The sequence below is a fragment of the Nelumbo lutea genome, chromosome 6 (assembly GCF_056320005.1).
Source record: "Nelumbo lutea isolate HS-2025 chromosome 6, American lotus-T2T, whole genome shotgun sequence".
NCBI lineage: Eukaryota > Viridiplantae > Streptophyta > Magnoliopsida > Proteales > Nelumbonaceae > Nelumbo > Nelumbo lutea.
The window spans coordinates 16514674-16541769 of NC_142689.1; the positions used below are offsets into that span (position 1 = coordinate 16514674).

Below are 27096 nucleotides of genomic sequence, written 5' to 3' on the forward strand. Positions count from 1 at the left end.
ATATCTATTCGCTATTCTACAGGGTAACCTTCTTAACCGGGTCCGGATATGGATTGGATTCGTATATGGTCTTTATATGAACTTACTTGACCCACTTATATTACATGGGTCAAATCGTCAAAGTTCGTACCTCAAGAGTCTCAGACGACCAGACGGCCAGACCAGACCCTGAGAACCGGGGCGTGTGCGTTGGGCGTGTATGTGGCTGCTGATGGTCAGAATGGTTGCTTCACTCGCGGGTGAGTCAACCGCCGTGTGTGACTTGGCTAAATTTATAAAATATGGGCCTAATCAGATTCCACATTATTTAGACTTGTTACAGACACGTGGCAAACAAGAGAAAAAGGAATTCTAGACATGATCCTCAAGCCTAACAGTTCGATATGCCACGTGGCACCTATTCGCCACGCTGTGCCATAGGTGACTCACCCGGAGCTGACGTTCTTTATTTTCCCCTAAGAAACGAGATCCCAATCACCGCTATAAATAGCAGATTTCTTCCAACTGCCAAGTACCAAGAAATTTCAGTTCCGAGAGACAGAGAAGGCGACAGAGCGAGAAATGGAAGGAGTCGAGAAGTGGAGTGATTCTGTGGAAAATCTCCTGGATGAAGGAGACATTGACGGAGCGATTTCTCTACTCGAATCAGTGATTTTGAAGACCCAAATTGGGAGTTCTTCGCCCTCTTCGAATCTGCAATTGGCCACGGCTCTCAGCGACTTGGCCAAACTATACTCGTCAAAGGGTTTCTCCTTGAAAGCTGACGAGCTTCAAACAAAGGCTTTTCTAATCAAGCAAAGAGCTCAAGTGATTCATTCGGCAGGGTTAGGGCTTCTTTCTTCTTTTTCGTCTTCTACTTTTACTTCTTGTTGGTTTTTGACGTTATTTCGTATTCCAGGGATTCTAGTGCTGTTACTAAGAAAGAGTTGGAGGACAATACGGTCTCCTCTGTTGATAATGATAACTCGTCTTGCAATGCTTCAGACTGCAACCCACCACCTGATGAAGACGATGGTATTTTTCTATCTCCTTTGGCTTCTTTGTTTGAAATGCGCTTTTATCTGCTTTGGGGCGAGGGTTTATAAGTTTTCTTGGGCTATAAAGTGACAAAAAAACAACCGTAGTGGTAATATTATTTATGGAATTCTCTAATTTGCGATTGTCACTTTTGTTACGTTATTGCTGTGTCTTTGCATGAAAATGTTAATGATTTGTGCTCTGACATGTTTCATTCCTTTTGCAACTCATTAGATAATATTATATGAGAAGCGTATATATGTTCTAAAAATCAATATACTCATCATGGATGCGGTTAGGGCGGAATTCAACAAGGGACGTTTTAGTAATTGAATTTTGTTATCTTAAAAATCTTGGGACTAGGGACACAGGACATGTGAATGGAATTCGGGGCGCTCATAAATTCTTCCTGTTATTCAAGATTAAGGACCCATCATCGAATGGGTCACACCTAGGACATTAACTAGCACAGCATATTATAGCAGCTATGTGTTTTTTGGTCAAATATTTGACCATGGAGAGAAGGTATGTTACAATCCTTGAAAAGCTTAAAGTATAATGCATAGATCAGATGATTGAATGCCATCTCATCTTGCTGGCTTGTATAGGTCCCCCAGATGTTGGACCTAATGGTGGATCATTGATCTTCTGAATATTAAACACCTGCAATGCTCAGGGTAGTTAAGGCAACTAGGTGTTGCCTAGGAATGTGCAATAACAGGATGACTTGTTGCATGTGCAATAAAGAAGAAAAAGTATATAGAAAACATAGTATGTAGTCATATATAATATTTTGTATGTTGTGCTTATGGTTAAACTACATGTTGAATAATCAAATCAATACAGCATCATAACAACAATTTTCTTAGTCAAATTTATAATTATCCACATAAAGGACATTGGTTTGTTCAGCATTGCAAATTGCATATAGCATATTAGCAGAACAGATTCAACAATAGGATAATTTATGCTGTCAAGAAAATGTGGAAAGAATTATTAATAATCTCTCCCTAATCCAACCAGTGTTGTCGTGCACTTCTTTTTTGGTAGTTATAAATATGACGCCTGAAAGTATCACTTATTTCTGTTTACCTAGGCGACAGGGTAATGACTGAGCAGTTGCCTAGGGAATACCAGACAGCAGCCACCCAATGCATCATCTAGGGGCCAGGCCCTTAAAACACCTGGGATATACTTTGACAACACTGAGCATGTTATAAAGGCCCCATTCTGCAACTACCAGTTCATTGTTGGTGGAACCAAGACAGTCCCATATGCTAGAGAAAACTATTCACTTTTGGAGATGTAGCTCATTGTTGGAGAATGTGTACTTTGTTTGCCTCCTCAAATAATATAAAGTTGCATTCCATTGGAGTTTCTGGTTCATATGTTCTTATTCTAAGATTCACATCTTGTACTTTTAGTAAATGATTAGACCTTATGCTTTCTTATTAATGTTGAATAATTTAAGGTTTTGATGAATTATTCATGTGAAATCTATACAGATTGGGAAGCTTTAGCAGATCGTGCACCAAATGAGTTATTTCCTCCACAACATAAAGCAGGTACATACCAACTGTAGTATGAGGGTACCAAAATTTGAAATTCTAAATGCTGTAGGAAGGAAGCACTATTGTGCTACAGATGTGTTAAAATTAAGAAAGAAAAATGATCAGGATTACCCATATCGAGTGGCAAGGTATTTACCTTTTTCTATCGTGCAGATGGTTTTATAGCTTTGTGGTTTGTGGTTTTAATAACTCGTTACATCTTATGCTTTCTCCTCAATGATAACTATTCACATGCCAAAGAGTAACATGATAAGATTTCTAATGTTATTATGTATGCCAGTATGTGAAAATGATACGGATTGGGAAGCTGTTGCTGATTGTGCACCAAGCAAGTTATTTTCTCCGCAACATGAGGCAGGTGGATCACATATCCCATTTGAAGATGCCAAATCTCAAACTCCTAAACGCCGTGGGAGGGGAACTTTCTTGTACATGAAAAATAGCTTATACAGTGATGAACAACGTGATGTTGCAACAATCTCAGAGGACAATTTTACTTCCCATGGTTCAGAAGGAGATGCAAAACTAAGAGATTGTAAGTCAATCGTGCTTATTCCATCACTTGGTTTGATTTCTTTCTTTCAGTTTAATTTATTTTATGTTGGTTGTTACTCAATTGACTTTCTTGTGTCTTTTGGTGGTACTTCAGTTTTTCTTTCTTCTTATTTTATTTTTTAATAATGATTGTCTTGAATCTTGATTAAAATGCTGCAGTGACAACAAAATGAATCACAGTAACAAATAGCAGGTAATTTCAGATAGGACTTTGAACATATACTCCTGATACCCAAGATCAATCATCAATTTCTTTGGTAACCAAAGAATAGGATTACATACTCAGGTTGTTTTATAAAGATGGCAAGCACCAAAGTCCTTCCATTGTTGCAATCTTAATTGTCCATTTTGATGAACAGATCATGGAATAGACTCACTCCTCCATCACTAATGGAACTGCTTCACAGAGATGAGTTTGCCATTCTCTGCCCTGAATTTTCTTATATGACCTGAAAAGCTTATTCTATTACATCATGTTCCAGTATCCTTTTCTCTTCTTTAGCTATCATATAGAACCTTCATTGAGCCTCATTGATCACATCCATTTCCTCTGCTTTCACTCCTTGAATACACTATTTTCTTTGGTTTTCCTGTTGTTTGAATCACTTCCCTACCCACAATTCTCCCTTCATCTGGTTCTTTCCATACTCAATTGGTCATTTGGGAGTAACAATCTCTCTATTGAATTAGAAACTTCTCACTTGATGATACCCATTGAAGTGGAGGGTTGATTCACAAAATTCTGTGAGGGAAAAAATCTGTTTGTTTTTTCTCAAGGAAAGAGCGGCAATTTGTGGAAAATTGCTGAAGCCATAGCCTTTTTGCTAAAAGAGACATTTTGTCTCTAAGGTTCTGCTTCTAATCAAAGCATAACACAAATACACTCCCATGCATACTCCCTTGAAAGGAGTGAAACCCACTATATTGTTCCTATAATGCTACTGAGAATTATGAGAAGAAACAAATAAAAATTGTGTAGGAGTTTCCATCTTGATCTATGACTTGAATAGTGTAAGTCTATTAAATGAGGATGGTCTGGGAGGCTTGAAGTTGGGATGTAAGAACGTCTAAGGATGAGAAGAGCTTAGGGATAGAAGGTCTGAAAATGGGGAAGTTGGGGCAGAAAATGGCTAAGGACCGAGAATGAATGAAGGGAAGGATCCTTCTTTAGGGCCCTGATTACCCATTTATAGAATCAAGGAACCAGTGGTAGGAGTCTCATGCACTAGGCTGCCCCTTCTTCACTTTAACAAACACACGGGAGACAATTCCCATTAATTTCTCTCCCATGGACATGTGTCCTGTGGACCACAAGGCTGTAGGCCGCGTTCTTTGAAGCCACATCGAGTGTGACACATGTCCAAATGGTCATCAAGTACGACCAGTCATGGCTTCTTTGAAGCAGTCATGCATCTCACCACGGACACACTCCTAATGCTACAACCTGGTTTGGTTAGGCTATGCAAAACCAAAACTAGTGAGATTATGAGGTTTTCCTTGTGTAGGTTTTCTATGGGACAGATCTTACACGCTAGCAAGGTTGCCTCGTCATATTATGCCTACAAGGTTCCCTTTCCTGTGAGGTTCTCTACTTGACCTCACTCGGTTCGACAACCTCATGCTTTTTGCCAATACAATGCCGTGAGGTTACCTTTGACAAGTTTTTAGGAGATCATTTTCTTATAACATCTAATGTGAGACACTCATGTTATCCTACGATATCGTGTTTATTTCATGTTTATGATCAGTGTCTCACTTCCAAGTCTTTAAATATATATCCACACTCTCACAAATAGAGGATGACTTCACCATCCAGAGTTAAATCATGAGATTAACACTAATTGCTCATGAATGCCTCTGCATTAGAATACTTCAACTTGTTTAAATTTGGTAATAGTGGTTGTAGCCAATGCTTTTCATGCATTTTAAAAGTGATAGTGCATTTATGTGCTCTTGAAACACTTTTTTATTGTTCTTTATGCCCAAATAAGCATGTTGGATGGTATCAAACCATTAGTTTTTGTTGGTAAAGCTTGTCATACTATCTATCAAGGACCTCTGTTCAAATTTGTCTTTTCACATGAAATAATATATCAAAAACCTGCTTCCCACAACCCCCACCCAGAGTAGAGAAAAACATATACTGATCAAGAGGAGAAGAAAGGCAATGCAAATAATGGAATTTCCATCCCTTTACTTCGTTGCTAGAATTTCTACCTTTACCATGTTGCTGGAACATCTATTTTGACATTGAATTAGCATGTCATTTTATCATATATCCTGTGAGGTTCTACTACAGAAGCATCTATATGGGCCAAATAAAATTTATGATCTAAAAGTAGTTATTTTACTGATTTCAGCAAGTTTTGGTACGAGTCATGTTCTTGTTCTGGAAGATTTTCCACCAAGTACTAGGACGGTAGAGTTGGAGAAAATTTTTCTGCACTTTAGGGATCAAGATTTTGTGATCCGTTGGGTTAATGATACTGTTGCCCTTGCAGTATTTCGAACACCATCCATTGGTAAGTCCAGATGTAAAATAACTTTCTATGATGGATATCCAGTAAAATAGAAGTTTTATGTGCATAGTGCTGGATTTATTACAATGTGTGGTAGAATTTACCTCCTTTTAAACAGGTGTCAGTTACATGATTTCCCCTCCCAACTCTTTCAGAAAAAAAAAATTAAATATGTTGACTTCTTTTCTATTTTTATTCTAATAATTTTAATCTCTTGACAGCATTTGACTTATTTCTGTTTTTATCAGTGACTTCTATTTAAAAAGTCAGTATGCACTTGTAGAAGTATAAGAAGCAATGTGGTGCTTTTAAGTATGAATACTGATGGAAAGAAGCTCCGTGATTTGTAGGTGCAAGTTACTGAACATAGTTTTCAAGGCGCCAAGGCGAACCTAGGTGACAGGGGAGTGCTTAGTCGCTTGGTCACCTAGGCGTTGCTTAATGTCTAAAAAAAAAATAAAATAAAAAGGGGATGAACCCCTATTTTTCCATTGAAAAAGAAATACAGAAAGGAAGAGCCCCAATCTTTCTTTGAGAAAAAGAAACAGACCCCTGTTTTTTGTTCTAGAAGAAGAAGAAGAGAGGAGGAGGAGGAGGAGGAGGAGGAGGAGGAGGAAAGGAGAAAGGGGTGGAGCTCCTGTTTTTGTTCTGAAACAAGAAAAAGAAGAAGGGACAGAGCTCCTATTTTTTGTTCCAGAAGAAGAAGGAGAGGAGAGGAGGAGGAAAGAAGAAGGGGCAGAGCCCCTGTTTTTTGTTCCAAAACTAGAAAAAGATGAATGGGCAGAGCCCTTGTGTGATCGATTTCCCTTTCTTCTTCAAAGACATATAACTTGTAACTTGACGAGGATATCTCTTGATTCGTCTTCGAATATTTTATCTATCATAAACCTTAAAAAGATAAGAAATTAATAAAAAATTATTATAATATGAAAGAAATAAAAATAATGATTCGGTTCATCATGTCTATATTTATATTATAGACTTAAAATATAAAAAAATATTAAATATGAAAAAATTACATGTTATTTACTATTATACATAAAAAATAAAAATATTATATATAATAAAAATTATTTATTATATATATTTATATGTATGTATGTATGTATAAAATATTATTGTATATAATAAAAATTATTTATTAATAAAAAATATTTATTTATTATACTAGGCTTGATTAGGCTCGCGAGCCTCATGAGCCTCACGAGCTGAGCTTCATTGGGCTCGAGCTTGGCTCGACTAGCAAACATGCCTATATATCAGGCTCGAGCTCAGTTTAAACCGAGCCGAGCTGAGCTTTTCACGAGCGGAGGTCGGATAGCTCGTGAGAAGCTTGGCTTGTGGCCACCCCTAGCTATAACCAAGATTAAGACACCGCAATCTGCCAGCAATCTCTCTTTCCCCTGTCTTTCTATTCCATATCAGCCATCCAACCACAACTGAAGCAAGCAACATCAAAGCACTAAGTCTAAAGGCCTTCTTTGTGGACTGTTACTCACCAATAACATACATTACCATCAAGACGCCCGGGAAATTGTTTTTTTGTAGCTAAAAGCAACCCCCTTTTCTTTTCTTTTTTTGGTCAATAACAGAAAATTTTCATTAAGATAAAAGGGAGTACAAGGAAAGTAGGGGAGAGGTAAGCTCTCTTAACCCTCCCCTAGGGCAAAAAAAAAAAAATTACAACAAGACCCAAAACATTTGTTCCCTTCCCACCCCTTTCTTAGCAAGAGTATCCGACTATCCATAAGGAGTTGGCATTTACCTTTACCCACTGTAGCTGAATTTCCAAACCTTGTGCTAGCTGATTGAACAACCTTTTTTCATTAGCAAACTTCCATAGACCTTTCTCTTCTTTTTGCAGCCAACCTATAACCATTTTTGTATCTCCTTTAACAATGAACTTACCACAGTTCAACTCCTTAGCTTTCTTCATTCCTTCCATCACTTCCAAGATCTTAGCCCAAAGTGAGTCACCAACACCAATAGGGCCAGAAAATAAAGCAATTACTCTTCCCTCTTCATCCCCAAAGGTTCTTCCAATGCTTGATGACCCTGGGTTACCTTCACTGCTACCATCAAAGCTCAATTTGACAAATCTAGAAGTTGACGGAGACCTAAGGGGCAAAACTTAGTTTTTGCAGAGGCTGAATCAGCCACTTCCAATTCCTTAGATAATACTTGTGGAAATACCTTCAAACTTTTCTAGAGATTGCACCCATTGTACCACTCTAATAGTAATTGCCTCAATAATGGCCTTACTCCTTGTCAGAAAAAATCCTCGAGTTTCTTTCTTCCCAAATTGTATAGCAAATAGCACCTCTAACACATCTACAAAGAGTTCTACCCCTCTTCTTTGGCCACCTTAAGAGAGAAGAGGCAAACAAGCTTTGTACGTCTAGTGGGGGGTCCACTTGCAATCAAACAAAGAGAACAATCAAATCCAAATATTTGAAACAAAGGGGCAGGAAATTAATAAGCAATATCAGCTTTCACCAATAGCCTTACAAAGGATACATCAGTTGGGAGATGAGCAAAGTTAGGTCTTTTTCTTTGCAGCAAGTCGCAAGTGTTACACCTTCCCAAGAAGGCTTTCCAACAAAAAGCCCCAATCCTTGGAGGAATTAGTTTACCCCAAACTCTCTAAGCCCTCTTTTCTTTTCATTTTCTAATCTTGCATGGAGTATTCAAACTTGCTATAAAAAGCAACCCTCTTTTTCCCATTCTCTTTCCCTCTCAATGCAAATAAAACAGAGGCTTAGTCCCATCATTTATTTTTCCTTTTGTACCCCATTGCCCATTTTATCCCCATCTCTCTAAGCCAATGCTTTGAAACTCGTAATCATATCGTAAATTGAAAGAGGTTTGAGTCAAATCGTATCCTAAATTGTAAGGGCTTTTTTTTGTGAAAACTATCAAAAAACTAAAAAAAACCCCTAAACCTCTCACATATAGAAAAAATGACTTTGTACTAATTTTCAACTTATAGACATCATATAAGTAAGTAGTAGACTAGTAGTAACGGTGTAGTGAATCTGAAAATTGCACTAGTTTCATGGTTCCATACTATAATTGGTGTTTATAATTCAATAGATGCCATGTTATGAATATGATGAAGTTAAACTCCAATTTTCAACAACAAAAATCTATACTTTCATAGTTTCATTGTATTGTATGAGTATGAAGTATGAACTTTACATGGCATCATGTTCATGGCCCCAAGGCTCAACAAAAAAAGGCAACTTTGAGGCAACCCGATATCCTATTTAGTTCCCCTATCCCTATACAATATATACAAAAAAAGATGCCCGCTTTGCGCAAGTATATCATATACTCCCAAATCCTCAATAAATTTCCTTTATAAGTTCATAACTAAAAACTAAACCATCGTTATTATCTATCAAATATTCAAAATATATCAATCATCACCCCTGTCATCATCCCCATCATTATCACTATTCTTATCATCACCAACAAGCTGAATGTTGTCTTCATCTTCTTGCTCTTCATCTGATGAAGAAGCATAGTCTTCTTCTCGCTCTTCATCTTGAGTTGGATTTTTCCTTTCCTTCTCCTTTGTGTAGATCCCTTGGACCTAAGGTAAGATTATTTAATATTATTATTATTATTTGAATAAAACATAAAGTTATAATTTAAATGACAGCAAACTAACAAAATGAAACCTACCATGCTGTCTCCATTTATCTACAATTCCTTCAACCTTGGTAAAACACTCCTATATCCATCCAAGTGGTATCATCAGGAGGGGAAGGATCTGCCTTTTCAGTTATCCATTCATCATTTGACTAAATATCTGATAAATAAATGGGTCAAACCCTTGTTCAGCCTTTCTCTTTTCATGATGGATTTCAAGTTGGTTATTGTATTTGACAAATACTAAAGCATTCAACCCCTTTTGTTCCAAACGGTTTCTTCTCTTTGAATGTATCTAGCAATATTCAAAATCAACAAAATATTATATAAATTCTTATCTACTCCATAAAATTTAATTCCACCAAATAATAATAAATAAGAATTAGGAATACAAACTTGCAAAAATGTACTCCAATTCCTTTCACAACCTGTAGAACTTCATGTGAAACTCAAAATACGGATTGCCAATTTCTTTAGCTCTGGTGTACAATCTCTATATTTATCCCACCATGTAGTTGTTTTGCAAAATTCTAGTATGTAAGCAATTAACTGTGGCAAACTAAAATTTTAAAATTCATTTAAACTGTAAAGATATTGAAAAGTTAAATAATTGTTGAACTACATAATCATACCAGTTGCTTTTTCTTCCGAGTAAGTTTTGTTTTCTCTCTACCAAATTAGCCCTCTGCTCTCTTGAATTTGTCAATTTGATTTCAATATGATTTCAATCATAAAGTCCTTGCCTTGTTTCTAAATCGGCATTAAAGTTTTTATCATATTGAAAAACTGAATTTAGAAAAAAAGTCCTACATGTAATGGTCCATGGAGTTGTAAATCCTAACGCTTGTCAATGATATCCCACAATGCCTTATATCTTTTCTTCACATTTCCCAAGTTCTTGGAAATTGTTTCTTTGGCTCAATCCATTGCCTCATAAATATAACTCATAGTAGGCATCTCATCCATATCAACCAAACTAAGAATCTTAACCAAGGGAAGGGTGCTTTTTAGGCAATATTTGATTAACGCCCAAAAATTATTATCAAGCAATACAACATCATGTGTTCTAATGCCTTTGTCTATCCTTGTGAATGGACTTCCTTCCGACTCATCTCATTTGAACATTTTCTTCGATGCATCTTTCTGTTGATGGACACTTTTTAGTGTAAGAAAACATGTTGCAAATCGTGTTACAACTAATCTTGTCAATTCTTTATTTGGTGGCACATCAATTTGAGAACCCAACAATGCTTGTAAATGTATCTAGTTAAGAACCTTGCTTTCTTAACCTTTTCAGCTTGTATAGGCATGTTCCCAATATCCATTAGCATATTGTCCACACAATGCGCTACACATGGTGCCCAAAAAATAATTTAGGAATTTTTTAAATTAGCAACTCTACAGCTTTCACATAGTTTGATGCACCATTTGTGACCACTTGAACCATATTTTCTTTTTCAATTCCTTCTATAATTGTGTTAAACAATTTAAATAAATTCTCTCCACTTTTTATAATTTCTAAAGTGTCCATTGATTTCAAAAACACTGTCCCACATGGACTGTTCACTAAAAAATTTGTATTGGACCTACACCCATCTGTCAATCCATCTGACATCAATGTGCAACCTGTTTCCCTCCATTCTTTCTTGTACTCTTCAACCATTTGGTCAATAATTTCTACCTCTTTTTTAAGAAGAGTATTTCTCATTTTATGATAACCGGGCAACTTAAGTCACGGTACATATGTACTTGTGTCATTGGCCATTCTAGCAAAAAAGGGACTTTTCTCAAGATTGAAAGATAAATTAGTTGTTTAAAAGAATTGAGCAATTGATTGACAAACTTTATCTTTGTCTCCCTTCTTCCGAACTTGATTCAAGATTGTTTGTTGATGACTCTTACCCCTTGTATACATAAGAGTCTAGAGTGCATGAAGCCTTGTGTCCTTTAGAATCTTCTGGCTCCGGTTAATCTTCAAAATAAAAGTCCCTCAAATTAGCTCCAGCATTAGACTCATACATCTCCATCTCTTTTTAGTTTTTTTTTTTTTTCCTTCTTTGTTCTCTGGTAATGCCTTAAATTTCTCACGTATTTCATCAGGATTTTTCTTGCACACTTGAATATTTTTGTTTGTGCGTTCAAGGTGGTGTTTCATTCTAAAAACACCTCCCCAAAATTCTCCACCACAGTAATTGCATCTTTACATGTAAATAATTATTTTCTTCAACCTTGACAAAATGTTCCCAAGTAATATCTTGGACCTTCACCATTTTCCTTCTAAAAACACAGTTGAACAACTGAATAAGTAACTAAGTAAGAACCTTTGCAAGTTGATCACTAAATTCTACAACACTATTAATCTTTGATTTAGTATCTAATATCTACCAACTACTATCTAGTTATCCTATGGTTTTATCTCTATGTTTTTTAAAGGAAAATAACCATGATGTCATTTAATCCCTATTGTTTCAAATTTCAAGTTCCAATTATTTAAGCCAAACTTGCAATTCATAAAGAAATACTAAAGAAAGAGATATAATCATATAATTGCTCAACTTGAGTCTCACATACATCCAAGAACATGATAATTAAACAAAATACACACACAAAGAGATGCTATGTGGAGTGTGGTTTGGATTAATAATTCAAGTATTTAACAAAAAAACTCACATTTATTGATGAAAAAACATGCTATACAATTGACCCAGAAAAGGTAATGAAAGGCCCCCAAAGAGGAGAAAGAAAGGTCGATATGACTAAGTACATGGATCTATAATCAGTGGATACAGAGCAGCTGGGCATCGAGTGCGAAGAAAAACATGAAGGTCAGCGGGGGAAGCTTGGAAAGAGGGAGGGAAGGTCAGTTCCTGCGAGCAAAAAGATGGAAGAAAGTGTTGAAGGTGGAAGCGAAGACTTTCGTCTTGGAAGAAATCTGGAGTAGAAATGGACTCTCTTTAAAGATTGTAGAATCAAGGAAAGCTTCTTTGCTTCTTGAAGGAAGGGCGGTACCATGGTTCCAAGGAGTTCTTGATGGAGCTAAAATAAAAGAAAAATCAAGGGAGTGGAGGTGCTGTCTATTGGAACAGAACAGGAAGTATGTGGCTGAAAGAAAAGAGAACAAGTACGGGAGGTTTTTGGGAGTGCAGGAACACTTTGGTGAGGGGCTGAAGCAGTTTACCTGTTTCCCTGAAGGGAGGTCTCGGGATGGGACCAGTTAGCAGAAGCAATTCAGGAGGTTTTGGTGGTAACTAATGGCAGAGAAAGTGCCCTTAAAGATGGTCAAAAAATTAAGGAACAACCTGAAGGGCAGTCGGAAAGTTTTCAGGGAGATCCCAGGAGAGGAGGAGATAGGGACGGAAAGTAAATTGCAGATTGATGCTGGACTAGGTTTGGTGAAATTGTGGGTGAACAAACCTAAAGAGGATTGGCAGCTTAAACTTGTCCTCTCGGTAAACAAGAAAGTAAAAGATTGGGAGAGACTAGGTGAAGAAGTCCAACAGATATTGAAGACTACAGAGGTGTTGCAGATTTCTCCCTTTGATGACCAGAAGGCTGTAGTGTATTTTCAGGGGATTCCTCTGGATTTTGCTACTGTTTTGGCTGTAACAGAGCAAGGTGTGGTGGTGTTGGAGAAATGGAAGCCTTTTTGTAATGTACAGTTGGTAGAACCCACAGAACTTATCAATCTGAAAATTATTGGGTTGCCTTTCCATCTATGGAAGATGGAGGTGTTCAGGAAAGTTGCGAAGCTATGTGGAGGCAAGATGGTTTTCTTTGATGCTTCCAACCTGAGTGCCATGCAGATTAATGTAGCTGGAGCAAATCCAGAGCTTATCCCAAGGTCTTTGGATTTAACTTCAGATAATGTAGAACTCAGTATTTGGATTGCAACTTCTACAGAAGCTAGATGGTGGAGATTGGGGAGGAGTGGGGAAGACGAAGATGATGTGGCCTCCAAGGTTCGAGTTAACACTGGGAAGGAAACTGTAAAAGAAAGGGATAGGAAATCCGTACCCCAGTCTTCCACTTTAATTGGCAAATCAGAGGATCGGACTAGCACTTTTGCTCAGGTAGTAACGTCCAAAGGTGGAGAAAGTCTGTCAGAAGACTCTTTGAATTTGAATGTGTCCAAAGGTCGGTGGAGGTAGATTGGAACAGCAACCAGGTGGATTGTCATTTGATATGGCCCAGGCCTGCAGTCAGGGAACCAATACTAAACTTTTAAAAAGACTGGGTCAGGTTCAAAATTATAAGGATGGGCTAACGGTAGAAGTGAGGGGTACTGGTGGCCCAGTCTTAAACTTAAAGTGGATGGGCCTGGAAATAAGACTCCAACAGCAAGTAAGCCCATAGATAAATCAGGTGACCACTTAAATAGGCATGTGAGGTGGAACAAGGTTCAAAAGACTATGGACATTCGCTGTGGTATATCTTCATCCTCTTCAGATTGGTATGCAACTGGCTCGAAAGAAAAATGTTTGTCTGGTCCGACTTTAGCGTGGCAGCCAAGACTGGTCTCTTACTCCACTAGCCCAGATAAACCTAATCCGAGATATAAACGCACGAGGTTAGAAGAGGAGGATTCTGCTTCAGACTGGGTAAGTGTAGATGATGAGTCTCTGAAAGAGGAGTTGTATGTTGAAGAGTCCAGCTATGGTAGTATGCAGAGTAAATGTCGTTCAAGGTTTGGGGAGGAAGATGACCCAGGATTAAAGTTACTGTTCGAAGAAGAGGCTTGTACACTTCCACGAGAGTTGGTTCGGCCTAGAAAGGAGTTGGAAAGAAAGAAAACAGGCTCAGGTGAGGAGAAAACCGAAACAGGGAGAAAAGGGGATTCGATCCTTTGTAAAGACCAGGGAATGGGTGCTTGTACGGTGTGTGTTGGCAATCTGGTTCCTCCAAGCAGGGCTATAAACTGCCCGCTTCCCACTGCAATCAATCCAGATCTTGATTTCAAGGGTCCTATTCCCAGTGAAAGTCAAACAAAAGGGGTTCAGGCTATTCCAACAACTCATATTGTGTCTTCTTCCTCCCAAGGTTTGGATTGTTTTCAGGTTCAGTTTTTGGTTACTAACTTTGTTTCCCCAAGTCCTGTATGTGTCTGGCCTACAGGTGATTCCATCCCAGCTTTAAAGTCTGCCAATTCGTTTGATTCGGGACAAGTGACAGAGGTAGTGGGGGAGATAAATTTAGAAGCAGAAGAGAGAGAACTAGGGGACAAAATTTGGGAGTTGATCTTGGAACTATTTAGAATCAGAATGGAAGAGGAGCTGAATGTGAAAGAGGGTAGGGTTGAGGAGGAGATTATTCAATTTCCCAATACAGTGGAGAAAAGTGGATACAGTGGAAAATCAAAAGGACAATGGAAAAAGAAGAAGAAGGGGTCAGGTAAGAAACTAGAAGGAATTGAGAAGGTGGAAGAGTCTAGTAAGAAGGTAGGAGAGCTTTCTAAGAAGAGGAAGAAAAAGCTGAGTGAGGTGGAGAGGTTGAAGAGTGGGGTGGTTTATGATAAAGTGAGTGGGGGTAGGAAGGATAGAAAAAAAAGGAATAAAGAGGGTGGTTTGGTTGGGCTACCTGATTTGTTTGTCCATGAAGTTAATAAGCTGGAATGTAAGAGGTTTGGGGAGTTCAAAGAAAAGGCGAGTGATCAAAGACTTCTTGAGAAGAGAAGAGCCAGATGTGGTCTTAATACAAGAATCAAACTTGTCTGAGGTGGACGAGAAATGGGTGAGGAGAATTTAGTCAACAAGAAATTTGAGTTGGGCCTTTGCACAATCGTGGGGAGCTTCAGGGGGAATTATTACTTTATGGAGAAATGAAGACTGGGAGTGTGAAGAAGAATTAATTGGGAATTTCTCGGTGTCAATAAAATTGAAGAGAAAGGAAGGTGGGTGGGCTTGGGTGCTAACTAATGTCTATGGTCCCACCTGTTACAGGGAAAGGGAAGGTTTCTGGGAAGAACTAGCAGTTGTTAGGGGTTTGTGGGATGGCCCTTGGTGTTTGGGTGGGGATTTCAACGTAATAACATTCTTAAACGAGTCCAATAACCCCAGTAGTAGGATTACATCTAGCATGAGGAAGTTTAATCTTTTTGTGGAGAATTTTACATTGCGGTACCTCCCTCTTCAGCAAGCAAATTTTACTTGGTCAAACTTCCAAGAAAACCCTACCTGTTGTTGATTGGATAGGTTCCTCTTTACAATGGATTGGGAAGTTGAATGGGGGATTTTAGGTGTTATAGCATTGTCGAGACCTATTTCAAATCATTGCCTAATCAGGTTGTCTCAAGAAAGACTAGATGGAGGCCCGTTCCCTTTTAGGTTTGAAAACATGTGGTTACTTCATCCAGAGTTTCTAGCTAAGGTAAAAGAATGGTGGGAAGTGGACCAAGTGGAATTTCGATGGAAGGGGTATAGGTTTTACAAGAAACTACAACTCCTGAAAGCTAGACTCAAGATTTGGAATAAAGAGGTTTTTGGTAGATTAGAGCAAAGGAAAGTGGAAATCAGTCAGGGAGTGGAATAAAAGAAGGCTGGGGGAAGAGGGTAGGGTGGAAAGATGGAATTTGAAACAGGAACTGGAAGATCTTCTTAGGAAGGAGGAGATAAGTTGGAGGCAAAAATCCAGGTGCAAATGGCTAAAGGAAGGGGACATCAATACAAGGTTTTTTCATTCGTTGGCAAATGGGAGGAGAAGGAAGAATTATGTTTCAAAATTGGAGTGGGATGGACAATTGCTGACAAGGGAAGATGATATAGCTCAAGCTTTGGTTAATCACTTCAAATTAGTGTATGACAACCCAGGGAGACCTAGTGAGAGCTTAGAGGATTGGAGTGGAGGGTGGAAGATAGTGTCTTATTGGAATCTTTGGAAAGAAGATTTGTTGGAGACCTAGTGAGAGCTTAGAGGACTTGGAGTGGAGGGTTCTCCATGGATTGAGCTAAAGCTCCTGGGCTTGATGGTTTTTCGATGGCCTTTTATCAAGATTGTTGGGAGATAATTAGAGAGGATTTGTTGGAGGTCTTTGAAGAGTTCTATGAGAGAGGCAAATTTAACTCGGGAGCAAATGCAACTTTTATTGCCTTGGTTCCTAAGAAGAAGGACGCTCTCCAACCAAAGGATTTCAGACCTATAAGCCTGGTGGGAAGCATGTATAAGATCATCTCTAAGGTCCTAGCGCTAAGATTAAAAAAGATCCTCCCGTCTCTAATCTCACTGTATCAAGGGGCCTTTGTAGAAGGAAGACAAATTGTAGATCAAATACTTATTGCCAACGAATGTGTTGAGGTGAAGAGGAGAAAGGAAAAGGGGTTGCTTTGCAAATTGGATCTTGAAAAGGCATATGACATGGTGGACTGGGATTTTTTACTAGAGGTTCTCAAGCAGAGAGGGTTTTGGGAGAGATGGTGCAGTTGGGTAAAGGGATGCATTTCTTCATGTCATTTCTCAATATTGGTGAATGGTGTAGCTAGGGGCTTCTTTCCTGCAAAGAGGGGTATTAGGCAAGGAGATCCATTGTCCCCATTCCTCTTTACCCTAGTAGCTGATGTGTTGAGTGCCATGATTTCGGGGGCCAATGCTAACAATTTGATAAGAGGTTGGAGGATTGGTAGGGAGGAGGTGGTGGTCACACACTTACAATTTGCAGATGACATCATCTTGTTTTGTGATGGGGAGGAAGGGGAATTACGGAACTTAAAGAGTCTAGTGCTTCAATTTGAAAGGAAGTCCAATCTTAAAGTGAATTGGGGAACAAGTTGTGTGGCAGGGCTCAATCTAGGCGGAGAGGAGGTGGATTCCCTAGCTAGGATTTTGGGGTGTGAAGTGGGGGGCTAGCCTTTACAATATTTGGGGCTACCATTGGGAGGGAACCGAATGGTTGAGAGTTTTTGGTACCCTGTAATTGAAAGATTCTCTAAGAGGTTAGCAAATTGGAAGAGGAATTACATCTCTTTAGGGGGTAGGATAACCTTAATCAAGTCAACCTTAGCCAACCTACCAGTTTATTTCCTGTCTACCTTTAGAGTACCAATGAAAGTAGCCAACCAGTTAGAGAAGATAATGGGGGATTTCTTGTGGGAACCAAGGGATACTAAGAAGGATCACTTAGTAAAGTGGGAGGTGGTTTCTAGGAGTAGGGATGATGGAGGCCTTGGGTTAGGAAATATAAGATTAAGAAACATGGCTTTTCTGGGGAAATGGATTTGGAGACTACCGATGGAACATGACAGACTTTGGTCTAGAGTGATTGTTAGCATTCATGGATTGGCAGATAATGGTTGGGATGCAGGACTCGACCCTGGGGCTTCTCAGTGTTCTCCTTGGAAAGTTTCTCAAGGTATTTTGCCTCTTATGCTTCCTTATTTCAAATGTGATGTTTGCATTCGAAATAAAGTCTTGTTTTGGGAAGATGTTTGGGTTGGTGAAAACTCCCTTAGAGATAGATTTCCTTCTATTTACTCCTTGTCTGAAAACAAAAGAAAAGTGATCTCTTCAGTGTTTGTAGAACTCCTGGGATTTGGGCTTGAGAAGAGGTCTAAGGGATTCTGAAATGGGGATGGAAACCTTCCCCTTCTAGTTTTTTCAATTGCTCTTCTTTCTATAACATTTTGCTTCAGACCTCTAACTTTGTAGGGAACTTTCCTTCAAAGGAGGTGTGGGGTAGCCCTGTACCCCCTAAAATTCAGGCCTTTTGTTGGGAAGTGGTACTCCAAAAAATCAACACCTTGGATTTATTGCAGAAAAAGAGGCCAAATATGTTCCTCTCCCCCCATGTTTGTTGCCTTTGTTTGGGGTGAGACAATTTCATATTTACTAATCTCATGTCCCTTTTTGTTCTTTATTTGGTCTTGGTTCTCTTCTCTCTTTGGCTACAGGTGGATTCCCTCCTTAAGCATGGTGAACCTCTTTGATTCAACTTTTTACAGGCAACCAACAGTTCATGGAAGGGTTATGTGGAGAGCCACTAGAGCTGTTGTATTGTGGTCAGTGTGGGAGGAAAGAAACAATAGGATCTTTAAAGGCAGATGTAGATCCAAGGAAGAGGTTGTGGAAGGAATAACTACTAAGGTTATCCATTGGTTGAAATCCTGTGATATTTTTAAGGATTTCTCAGTTGAAGACATTTATAGAAGTAGGGGTATTGTCGCATCTACTACTACTTCCAAAGCTATGATACAGGAAGTTTGGTCCCCACCGGCACAACAAAGGGTGAAACTGAACTTTGATGGAAGCTCTATAGGTAATCCAGGCCCATCTGGTATAGGAGGTGTTTTTAGAGATAATGAACACAAGATAATGGCTTTGTTTTCAGGTCCAATAGGAGTTGGAGATTTCTTTAGAGCGGAAATCTTGGGCACTACATCAAGGTGTAAAACTGGCCAAATAGTTGGGGCTACAATAGATTGAGATAGAGGGAGACTCCAAGTTGGTAATTGGGTGGATGCAATCAGGGCAGCTGGGAATTTGGCAATATAGACAGCTGATAAGGGAAATTCTTAGCATAACAAGGGAGGTGGGTGTTTGGTTCAAGTGGGCAAGGAAATTAGCAAATGGTTTTGCTGACGCCCTAGCAAAACAAGGGACTGCAAGGGAGAGTCTTTTTTGGGCAATGCTGTAATGCTTGATGTTTATTGGATCAACCTTTTCTAATAAGGGTTGAATTCTGTATTTCAGGTTAATTTATCTCTAATGAAAGTTATCGTTTCTGATAAAAAAAAACATGCTACACATGTCAATTATCAATGCATGAATGCAATACAAATATACTATAGTGAGAATGTGAGATACAGATTTGAGAGGTGAGACACTATAAATGAAGATGTCATGTTTATCAGTTTCAATTTATGGAATATGGACACATTTTAATTCTAAATTCTTAAGAAATTAAATTATAAAATCTAAAAAGACATGAGCTGCTTGATAACATAATTTTGAAGAAAATAAAATACAAACAAGAGAAATGAAAGGGAAAAATAATGGGGGAACCCCTGTTTTCATGTGTAAAGGAAAAAGAATAAAAGCTGAACTAAAAACTTGTTTTTTGCATAAAAGGGTGAAACTAATAGAGTTTAGCCCCTATTTTTATGTAAAAAAACATGGACTTAGTTCAGCCAAAGCCTCTATTTTTTTGCATTGAAAAAGAGGTAAAATACCCCTGTTTTTGAACTCAAAAAAAAAAAAAACGAAAAAAACAAGATAGGGATGGAGCCTCTGTTTCCATTAAAAAAAGGTCAGAAACAATGGGGCAGAGCCCTTGCTTTCATTCAAAAGAAAAAAATGAATGAAATCATTTTGTTTTTTAGTGCAAAAAGGAAGGGAAAAAATGGGGCGGAACCCTTGTTTTGTCCTCAAAACAAGAACAGATTCTTGAAATAAGAAGGGCAGAGCCTTTGTTTTTGGTGTTTAAAACAAAAAAGAAAAAGAAAAAAGAAGAAATCGAAAAAATAGTAGTAGAAATCATTTGCAACAAAAAATAGTAGAAATCGAAAACTAAATAGAATTTATACCTTTTGGTGCAAACCAGTGATTTGGAGTTTCATGTTCACAATGGAGGGTTTGGTGTTTCTCAGCCTCCTACCCTAGATTTTCCTTCTATGGCAAGTCTCTCTTGATTGATGAAAGGGGCTATTTAAGTTTTTATAATAAAAATGAAAGTACTAACCCTTATTAAACAGATGAAATATTAAAAGGAGGAAGGACTAAATAGTCTTTTCCTCTTAAAATAGGCTTTCAACATAAATCAGTTGAATTGGATATGAATCGTGATTTACGATTCAAACCAACAATTTGGTTATAAACATAGTTTTCAAGGCACCAAGGTGAGGCTAGGCAACAGGGGGGCACCTTGTCTCCTAGGCGATGGATTTTTTTTTAAGTAAAATCATATATCCTAGGGTAGTTCCCTATGTTCCATAACCATCTTTCCTTAATAATTATTCATAATTTTCAGAAGAGAAGTATAAATTTCATGTTTAAGTCTAGAAATCAACATTTTATTCAGAAGAAATAGAACAAAAGAAAGAAAAATCAAAAAATATAGGGGCTGTACCCCTATTTTTGTTATAGGAAAGAAGAAAAGAAAAGGTGGAAGATGAAGAAGATGTGGAAGAAGAAAATGTGTTGATTAGACAAAATTTTAAGTTCTTCCCTTGCTTATTGGTCAGGTTTTGAAAATTTTGAGGGTTCAATCAAGGATCAAAATTTTGATACAATATGCCCCGTATTGGGTGTATTATTGCATCTTTGGGGTCTTGATACCTATTTACAGGTGTTTTTGGGGACCCATTTTTTTTTAAATATATCTATCTATCTATCTATCTATATATATATATATATAAATGAAATTGAAAACCAAAGAAATAAAAAAAAAAATAGGGGGAGTGTCATTATAAGTATCGATACACCTCTGCCAATACATAGGTGTATCGGTACTTTGAACCATGGGTTCAATACAGCAGTTAGCAATGTTTGCATTGATTAAACCCTAACAAAATAAGAAAACAATAAAAAGAAATTAGTATATAAACACATAAAATGAATATTCTAGTTTAAATATAAAAGTATTTTATAACCCCGTGCACAAAACTGCTTGGCAACTGGGCGAGGCAAGCCTCCAAGGGCACCTTGTCGCCTTGACAACTATGGTTATAAATCAGATGATTCATTAAAAATCCGATTAATTAAAAATCTGGATAAATACAAGTAGGATAATGAGTAATACTGTAATAGACTAATAGCCTGATATTCTTTTTGTGGTGGAAAACTGAATTACTTCGTTTCAAGACAACCCATTCCAGGAGAGCTATGGAAATACATATTGGGTTTGGAGTCTAATAGGTTACACCATGATGTTGCAGAAATAGGGTACATTATGTAGGAAAGAACTTATAATAGACTCAGTTAGATTATCATTTTCCAAATAAGAATGAGAATAATGATGACGATATAGTGGTTTTGGTGTTGATGATGACAAAAAAAAGGAGTGGTTATGAAAATAACTGTAGCTCTGTAAGTAATAAATATAGTTATAAGAATAATAGTGGAGCTAATAGTCTTAAAGGTGAGTGGCAACACATATATGCGCTTCCATGGCATGGCAAAGTGTGCTAACTTCTTTGTGATTAATACATCTGATGTAGCCTGCAAGGCCACAAACCACATGAGCATAATTGTGGATAGCGAGGCCCCGGACCGTGGGATCATGATTGATGTGGCCCGAAGCACCCAATGCTGCGATGAGGACAATAGCATACACTGTGAGAATGATGATGGTTGCGACTTGTGATGCAATCAATAATGAAGACTGCTAGGTCATGAATTGTGATGAGAATGCTAGCGTGTGCAACAAGACCCAAGACCAAATATGATTAGTAACATAGGCCATGAGATCACAGATCATGATGGAGAAACTTGTGAAATTCACAAGGTCCAAGATTATGCCAAGATTGCATAATTTAGCGATAAGTGAGATCATAGAACAAGCCCTATTGCAAAAGAACTAATAAGAATATAAGGTCGCAAGTTGCGAGATTGCAAAGAAGGCTATGGGTAGGTCCGAAGCAAGGTCACCACTTGCTGTATCACACTATGATTTCCTATTGCAGTCCCACTCATTGCTAGATTGCAAAGACCACGATTTCCTATTGCAGCCTCACTCAAATCACGAAGATGGCAAGTTTGCAACCCAAGCTAAGGGGGCAGGATAGGAGCAAGGTTGCACCCACACGATCCAAGAAAGCCGATGTGTCTCAGGTTGAGACACGTCACACATCGTGTCAGTGAGTTGACCCACCAGCGGATGTCTCGCTGAGCAATCACCTGACAGATATATCACATTATCAGACTCTAGCAACTGCCAGTTTCTTATATTTGTCTGCTTGATTCAACTATCCTTTTGTTTATCTCTTTTGGTATAATGATTGGGTGCCTAAGGTTGTAATCTTTTCCTCTCTCTTGACATTATATAAGCCAGGCTGAGCATTGTAACGGATCACCTTTTGAATATTGAATGTGACTTGGTGTTTTGCCTCAGGGCATCTTTGGTTCTACTTCTCTCTTGTTGGTTTCATTCTAGAGCCACAGAAACCCCATACCTTACTACCTTATGCTATGACAGAGGTTAAGGTCACTGCCTTTGTAGGTTGCAAAACTTGGAGGTTAGTGTTATTTTTCTATGTCGGTCACCAATTGTTGCAGTGTCCATTGCTGCCGCTGGTTATTCTTTGTGAGTCTTCCTCCATTAGAGAATACCAGCTGCATCAAACATCCAAGTGAGGGGTAGGGGGACTGAAGTTGTATTTGGATGTTTCAGACTCTACCAACTGCAAGTTTCTTTATAAGCTTATATTTGTCTGCTTGATTCAACTACCCTTTTGTTTATCTATTTTGGTATAATGCTTGGGCCTCAAAGTTTGTAATCTTTTCTTCTCTCTTGGCATTATATAGCTAGGCTGAGCATTGAAACAGATCACCTTTTGAATATTGAATATAACTTGGTGCTTTGCCTCAGGGCATCTTTGGTTCTACTTCTCTCTTGTTGGTTTCATTCTAGAGCCACAAAAACTCCATACCTTGCTAACTTCTGATAGGGCAGAGGTTAAGGTCACTGCCTTTGTAGGTTGCAAAACTGAGAGGTTAGTGTTATTTTGTCACTTTGGTCATCAATTGTTGCAGCATCCCTCGCTGCCACTAGTTATTCTTTGTGAGTATTCCTCTGTTAGAGAATACCAACTGCATCAAACATCCAAGTGAGGGGTAGGAAGATTCAAGTTGTATTTGGGTGTTTCAATCTTAGGGTTGATGCTTTACTGTATCCGCTGCACCGTTTGATGTTTGTATTTAATCCATGAGGTTTTTAGTTTGGATTTCCTCTTAAACAGGTCCAAGTCTTTGGTTTTATTTCATATGCTCTATTCACTGTCAATAAATATCTTCATATTGATTGGAAAGTTGATTTCAAAAGTATGAAAATTGGTTGCAAGATCTGCAAGAAATTGTTGAACATCTTATGATTTACAAGAAATTTAGATAGATAAGTTTCATGAGTTTAAATAGACATGATTGCTTTTCAGAAAAAGAAATTCTGGCTCAAGTTAAATGAGCAAATGGCAATAATTCATCTTTCTCTGTCTTTTTTGATGATAAGGTAAACCTGGAAATAAAGACTCCAAGAGAAGAGTTATGTTCTTCAGTTACAATTTTTGCCTCAAAAGTAGAAAGCATGTATAATATTTGGTTTAAAAGTAAATACTCGAGAAAATTTCTTAATTTTGACTTATTAACATAAGAGATTAACGTTCAACAGATACAGTAAGGGGAATGATAAAAATAGCACAAGTAACCTAGAGAACCCAAAACCAAAGTAGAATAACTAAAATAACCTAAAAACAATGATTTTTCATCACTGATCCATATGTTGTCCTTACTTTGCTTATATCTCTCCTACATCATGTTGAAGATCCTGTGATAGTAATTGAGGTATTTGAACATGTTTTGAGATACAAGTAAGTTGACAGTCTTAAAAATATCTAAACTTTTCTGTTAATTGACGTCTTTATCAGTTATTCTATGAATTTGGGCATGATCTAGGCATCTTTCTTGCATTCTGCCTGCATAAAAGATATCTTGATTCATGGCCTCAAAGTTTGTGACAATCTCAAAGTTTCTTTTGCAGCACGTGAGGCTCATAAAAGTATCAACTGTCCATTCACAGTTCGTGAACTCAATGAGGATGATAGACTGTTGACCTCAATTTCAATGAGGGGTATGTCATCCAATGTTTTCCTTCTTTCTTGAATTTGCAAAAAGGTGAAACGTAGGTGTTGCAAAATTTCAGTAATAGAAGTAATTTACATGACCATAACCTCTTTGCCTATCATCTGGTGTGATAATCTAATTGGTAAATATCATCATTGTCAAAATGAATTATGATATGATAAACATATCTATGGCAGTGCTTTGTGAGTCCTTACGCTTAACTAATTTGTACTAAACTAAAAAATATTCTTTAATTAGAACATGTAAGTAAATTTTGATGTACCTTAAATAAATCATGTTCCACCTTGTTTTCTTACCCAGATGAAGAATAAGCACTTCCATGCTTATTTCCTAGGATGATACAAAATCTTCTAGCACACAAGACCAAGTATATGTTTAGTTTTCCATGCACCAGCCACCACTCTTTGGCCTCGGGGCACTCCCTTACTATTTGCCTCTAGAATGCTTGGGTAGAGACATTTCACATTTCTTTATACTAGGAGAGAATTACATGTGGCCTTTTACTTCATGTCTCAAAATCCTGATATTTTCAAGTATCCCATATATCAGAAAATGCTTGGAAACATGAGAAGAATGGCAAGGGGCAAGAGACAAGACTTTTTTTTTTCTCTAAGCTTTATTTATTTATTTTTTTTATCAGAATTCTTTTTTGTTTGTTTCTGTAATTAAAGTATGGAACCTGAATGATTGGTATTATTGATTTACCAGATATAGAACCTCCTTATCCGAGACCAAAGACAGATACAAGAACTGCTCAGAGGCTGATTGCTCAAGGAATTGGACAAAAGCTGTTGACAACCTTTGGGTCAAGTGAGTTGAGGAAACAAGAGGAAGCCAGGAAGGACCGCATAGTTACAAGGCAAAACTTGAGAGATGAAGCATGGGGTTCTGACTAAACCTAAGACCATGTTACATATCTGAGTCTTCTCATACCCAAGGTTCATATTTCACATTTTTTTCTGTTTAATACTGCCTCATAGGTCCTTAAACAATTTGTAAGATTGTGCTGTGATGTCAATCATTGTGAATTTATATGATCTGCAGTTCTATGCCATCTATAATTGGTGTTCATTGTGTATTGAAATTGTTCATTACTTGAAGAGAATATGATGAATTACCAGTTTCATTAGTTCTTTAACGTGTGGTTTTTCAACTGAGCATGGTTCTATCAGTCCTCTGCTACTTTGATATTATTTGTGGTACTGTGATCAGAAATGAGCTGAAGTAGGGTACACACACATAACTTGGAGATTTGGATTGTGGGAGTTGCACGCCCAAACTCAACAATTCTTTTGTAACTTGAGAGCTTGGAATACATCCTGCAAAAGTGGATTTCCATCAGTTTTCAGGTTATTCTCGTTATCCAAATGCACATAAAGGCTGCACCAATCACAAACTTTAGATCTCTTTTATTTATTTATTTATTTATTTATTTATTTATTTTTGTTCCAGCAAATGCATCCACTAAGAGCAATTTGAATGTCTGATTGAGCAATTTAACATTGGCGCAATTTAATGCGTGGGAGGAGAAAAGAAAAGATTCCAGGTGATTTCTTCAATAACATCATCATCATCATCTCTCTCTCTCTCTCTCTCTCTCTCTCTCTCGCTTGTGTGTGTGTGTGGAAATGAACGGTGCAAGGGAGGACAAAGTAACCTTGAAGGTGCTCTGCTTCACCCGGTTCCGTGGGAGGTAAGTAACTGCCATTGACCAGGGGAACAAAGGTGGTCTAAAATCGTACCAAGTGAGAAAATTTGGTCTTCCATTGCATCCACGGAATGAAACTATGGTTAGGCAAATAGGTATGCTTTATGGAAGTTATTTGGGCTGGATAACTCTCTTAGAGTAGCAGAAATAACAGCACGGATTCAGATTAAGACTATGGAATGATTACTTGCCGGCTGAATTGGAGCCGGGTTTATAAAGTGTTGGCTGGACAAAGCATTGAACAAGAAGTAGTAGCATTAGTTCCTTGAAGTGCTGATTGGCCCCAAATAACATATTGCAGTGGATGAAAACGAGGGTCAGCCTGATCAACAGAGCTTTTACATTGTGTCAATACGTAGGATGGTTGTGTCAATAGGGTTATGATGATGATAGAAGGAATCGGGGAAGGAGAACCTGAACCGTCAAGGGTCTTTCTAGTTTACAAGTGTTGTCCTTGTGAGCAAGAAACGTTGGGTAAAAGAAATTCAAAATTCAAATCAAAAGGGGATGATCTAAGAAATAGTAGCTACATGAATTCTGGTTTCGTCATTCCGATGTTTGAAAAATCTATAGGTGAATTAAAATAATCAAATGGAGGCATGTTGACCGATAAGGGAAGGATGTTGATGTTAGAGACCGGATAGGGCATCATTTCAACGACCAAGTAAATATTAAAATATCAACACGATACGTCTAATGGGGCATATTAGCATATCATATCGGTATTAGATTGCACTGACACGGGATACATTAGACTGCAGGTGTATCAAGTTCGGCTTTCATCATGGCAAAGTCCATTAGAGCAGCCTTTATATCCTTGCATTGAGAATATCTCCATACTTATGTGTTTTATTTCATGAGGAGATATTCCCAATGTGTATCCTGCTAGTCAATACACCTCACTATAAAAAGGGAGGAATGGTGTGATTTGAACCCAGGTTGGTTAATGCCAAAAAGAGCAAGTTCCTTTAATCACAAAATCACTTTTATTAAAATTAATGTCTACATGCAAACAAAAAAAAATAACATACATTTATTTTCAACAACTCCAACTACAAATTAAAAAGAACAATATTTAAAATTAGTATTTTATAAATTAATAGAATAAATAATTTATAAAATATACATATATATTAAAAATTGAATTTTAATTTAAAAAATTTATACAAATAAAATATTAATAATAGAGTAATTATATTAACACTTAAAATTGATAAATTTGCACATAATATATATATATATATATATATATATATATATATATATATATATATATATATCTTAAAATTTTTAT

General features: G+C 37.6%; 1 protein-coding gene across 2 annotated transcripts; it reads left to right on the forward strand.

The window, feature by feature from the left end:
- Positions 1–510: 510 nt before the first annotated feature.
- Positions 511–26337, forward strand: LOC148847604 (coiled-coil protein). 2 transcript variants are annotated; one of them, XR_016100959.1, is made up of 9 exons: positions 511–824; positions 899–1014; positions 2523–2582; positions 2869–3123; positions 5504–5665; positions 23991–24080; positions 24803–25032; positions 25307–25443; positions 25547–26337. XR_016100959.1 is itself a non-coding variant. In XM_088950716.1 (7 exons), the coding sequence occupies exons 1-7, from the start codon at positions 562–564 to the stop codon at positions 24988–24990; spliced, it is 1134 nt and encodes a 377-aa protein (XP_088806842.1). In that variant the 5' UTR covers positions 511–561; the 3' UTR covers positions 24991–25232. The 2 variants fall into 2 exon arrangements, 1 of the variants encoding a protein (XP_088806842.1); XM_088950716.1 differs by lacking the exons at positions 25307–25443; positions 25547–26337 and having other exon boundaries at positions 24803–25232.
- The last annotated feature ends 759 nt before the right edge of the window (positions 26338–27096 follow it).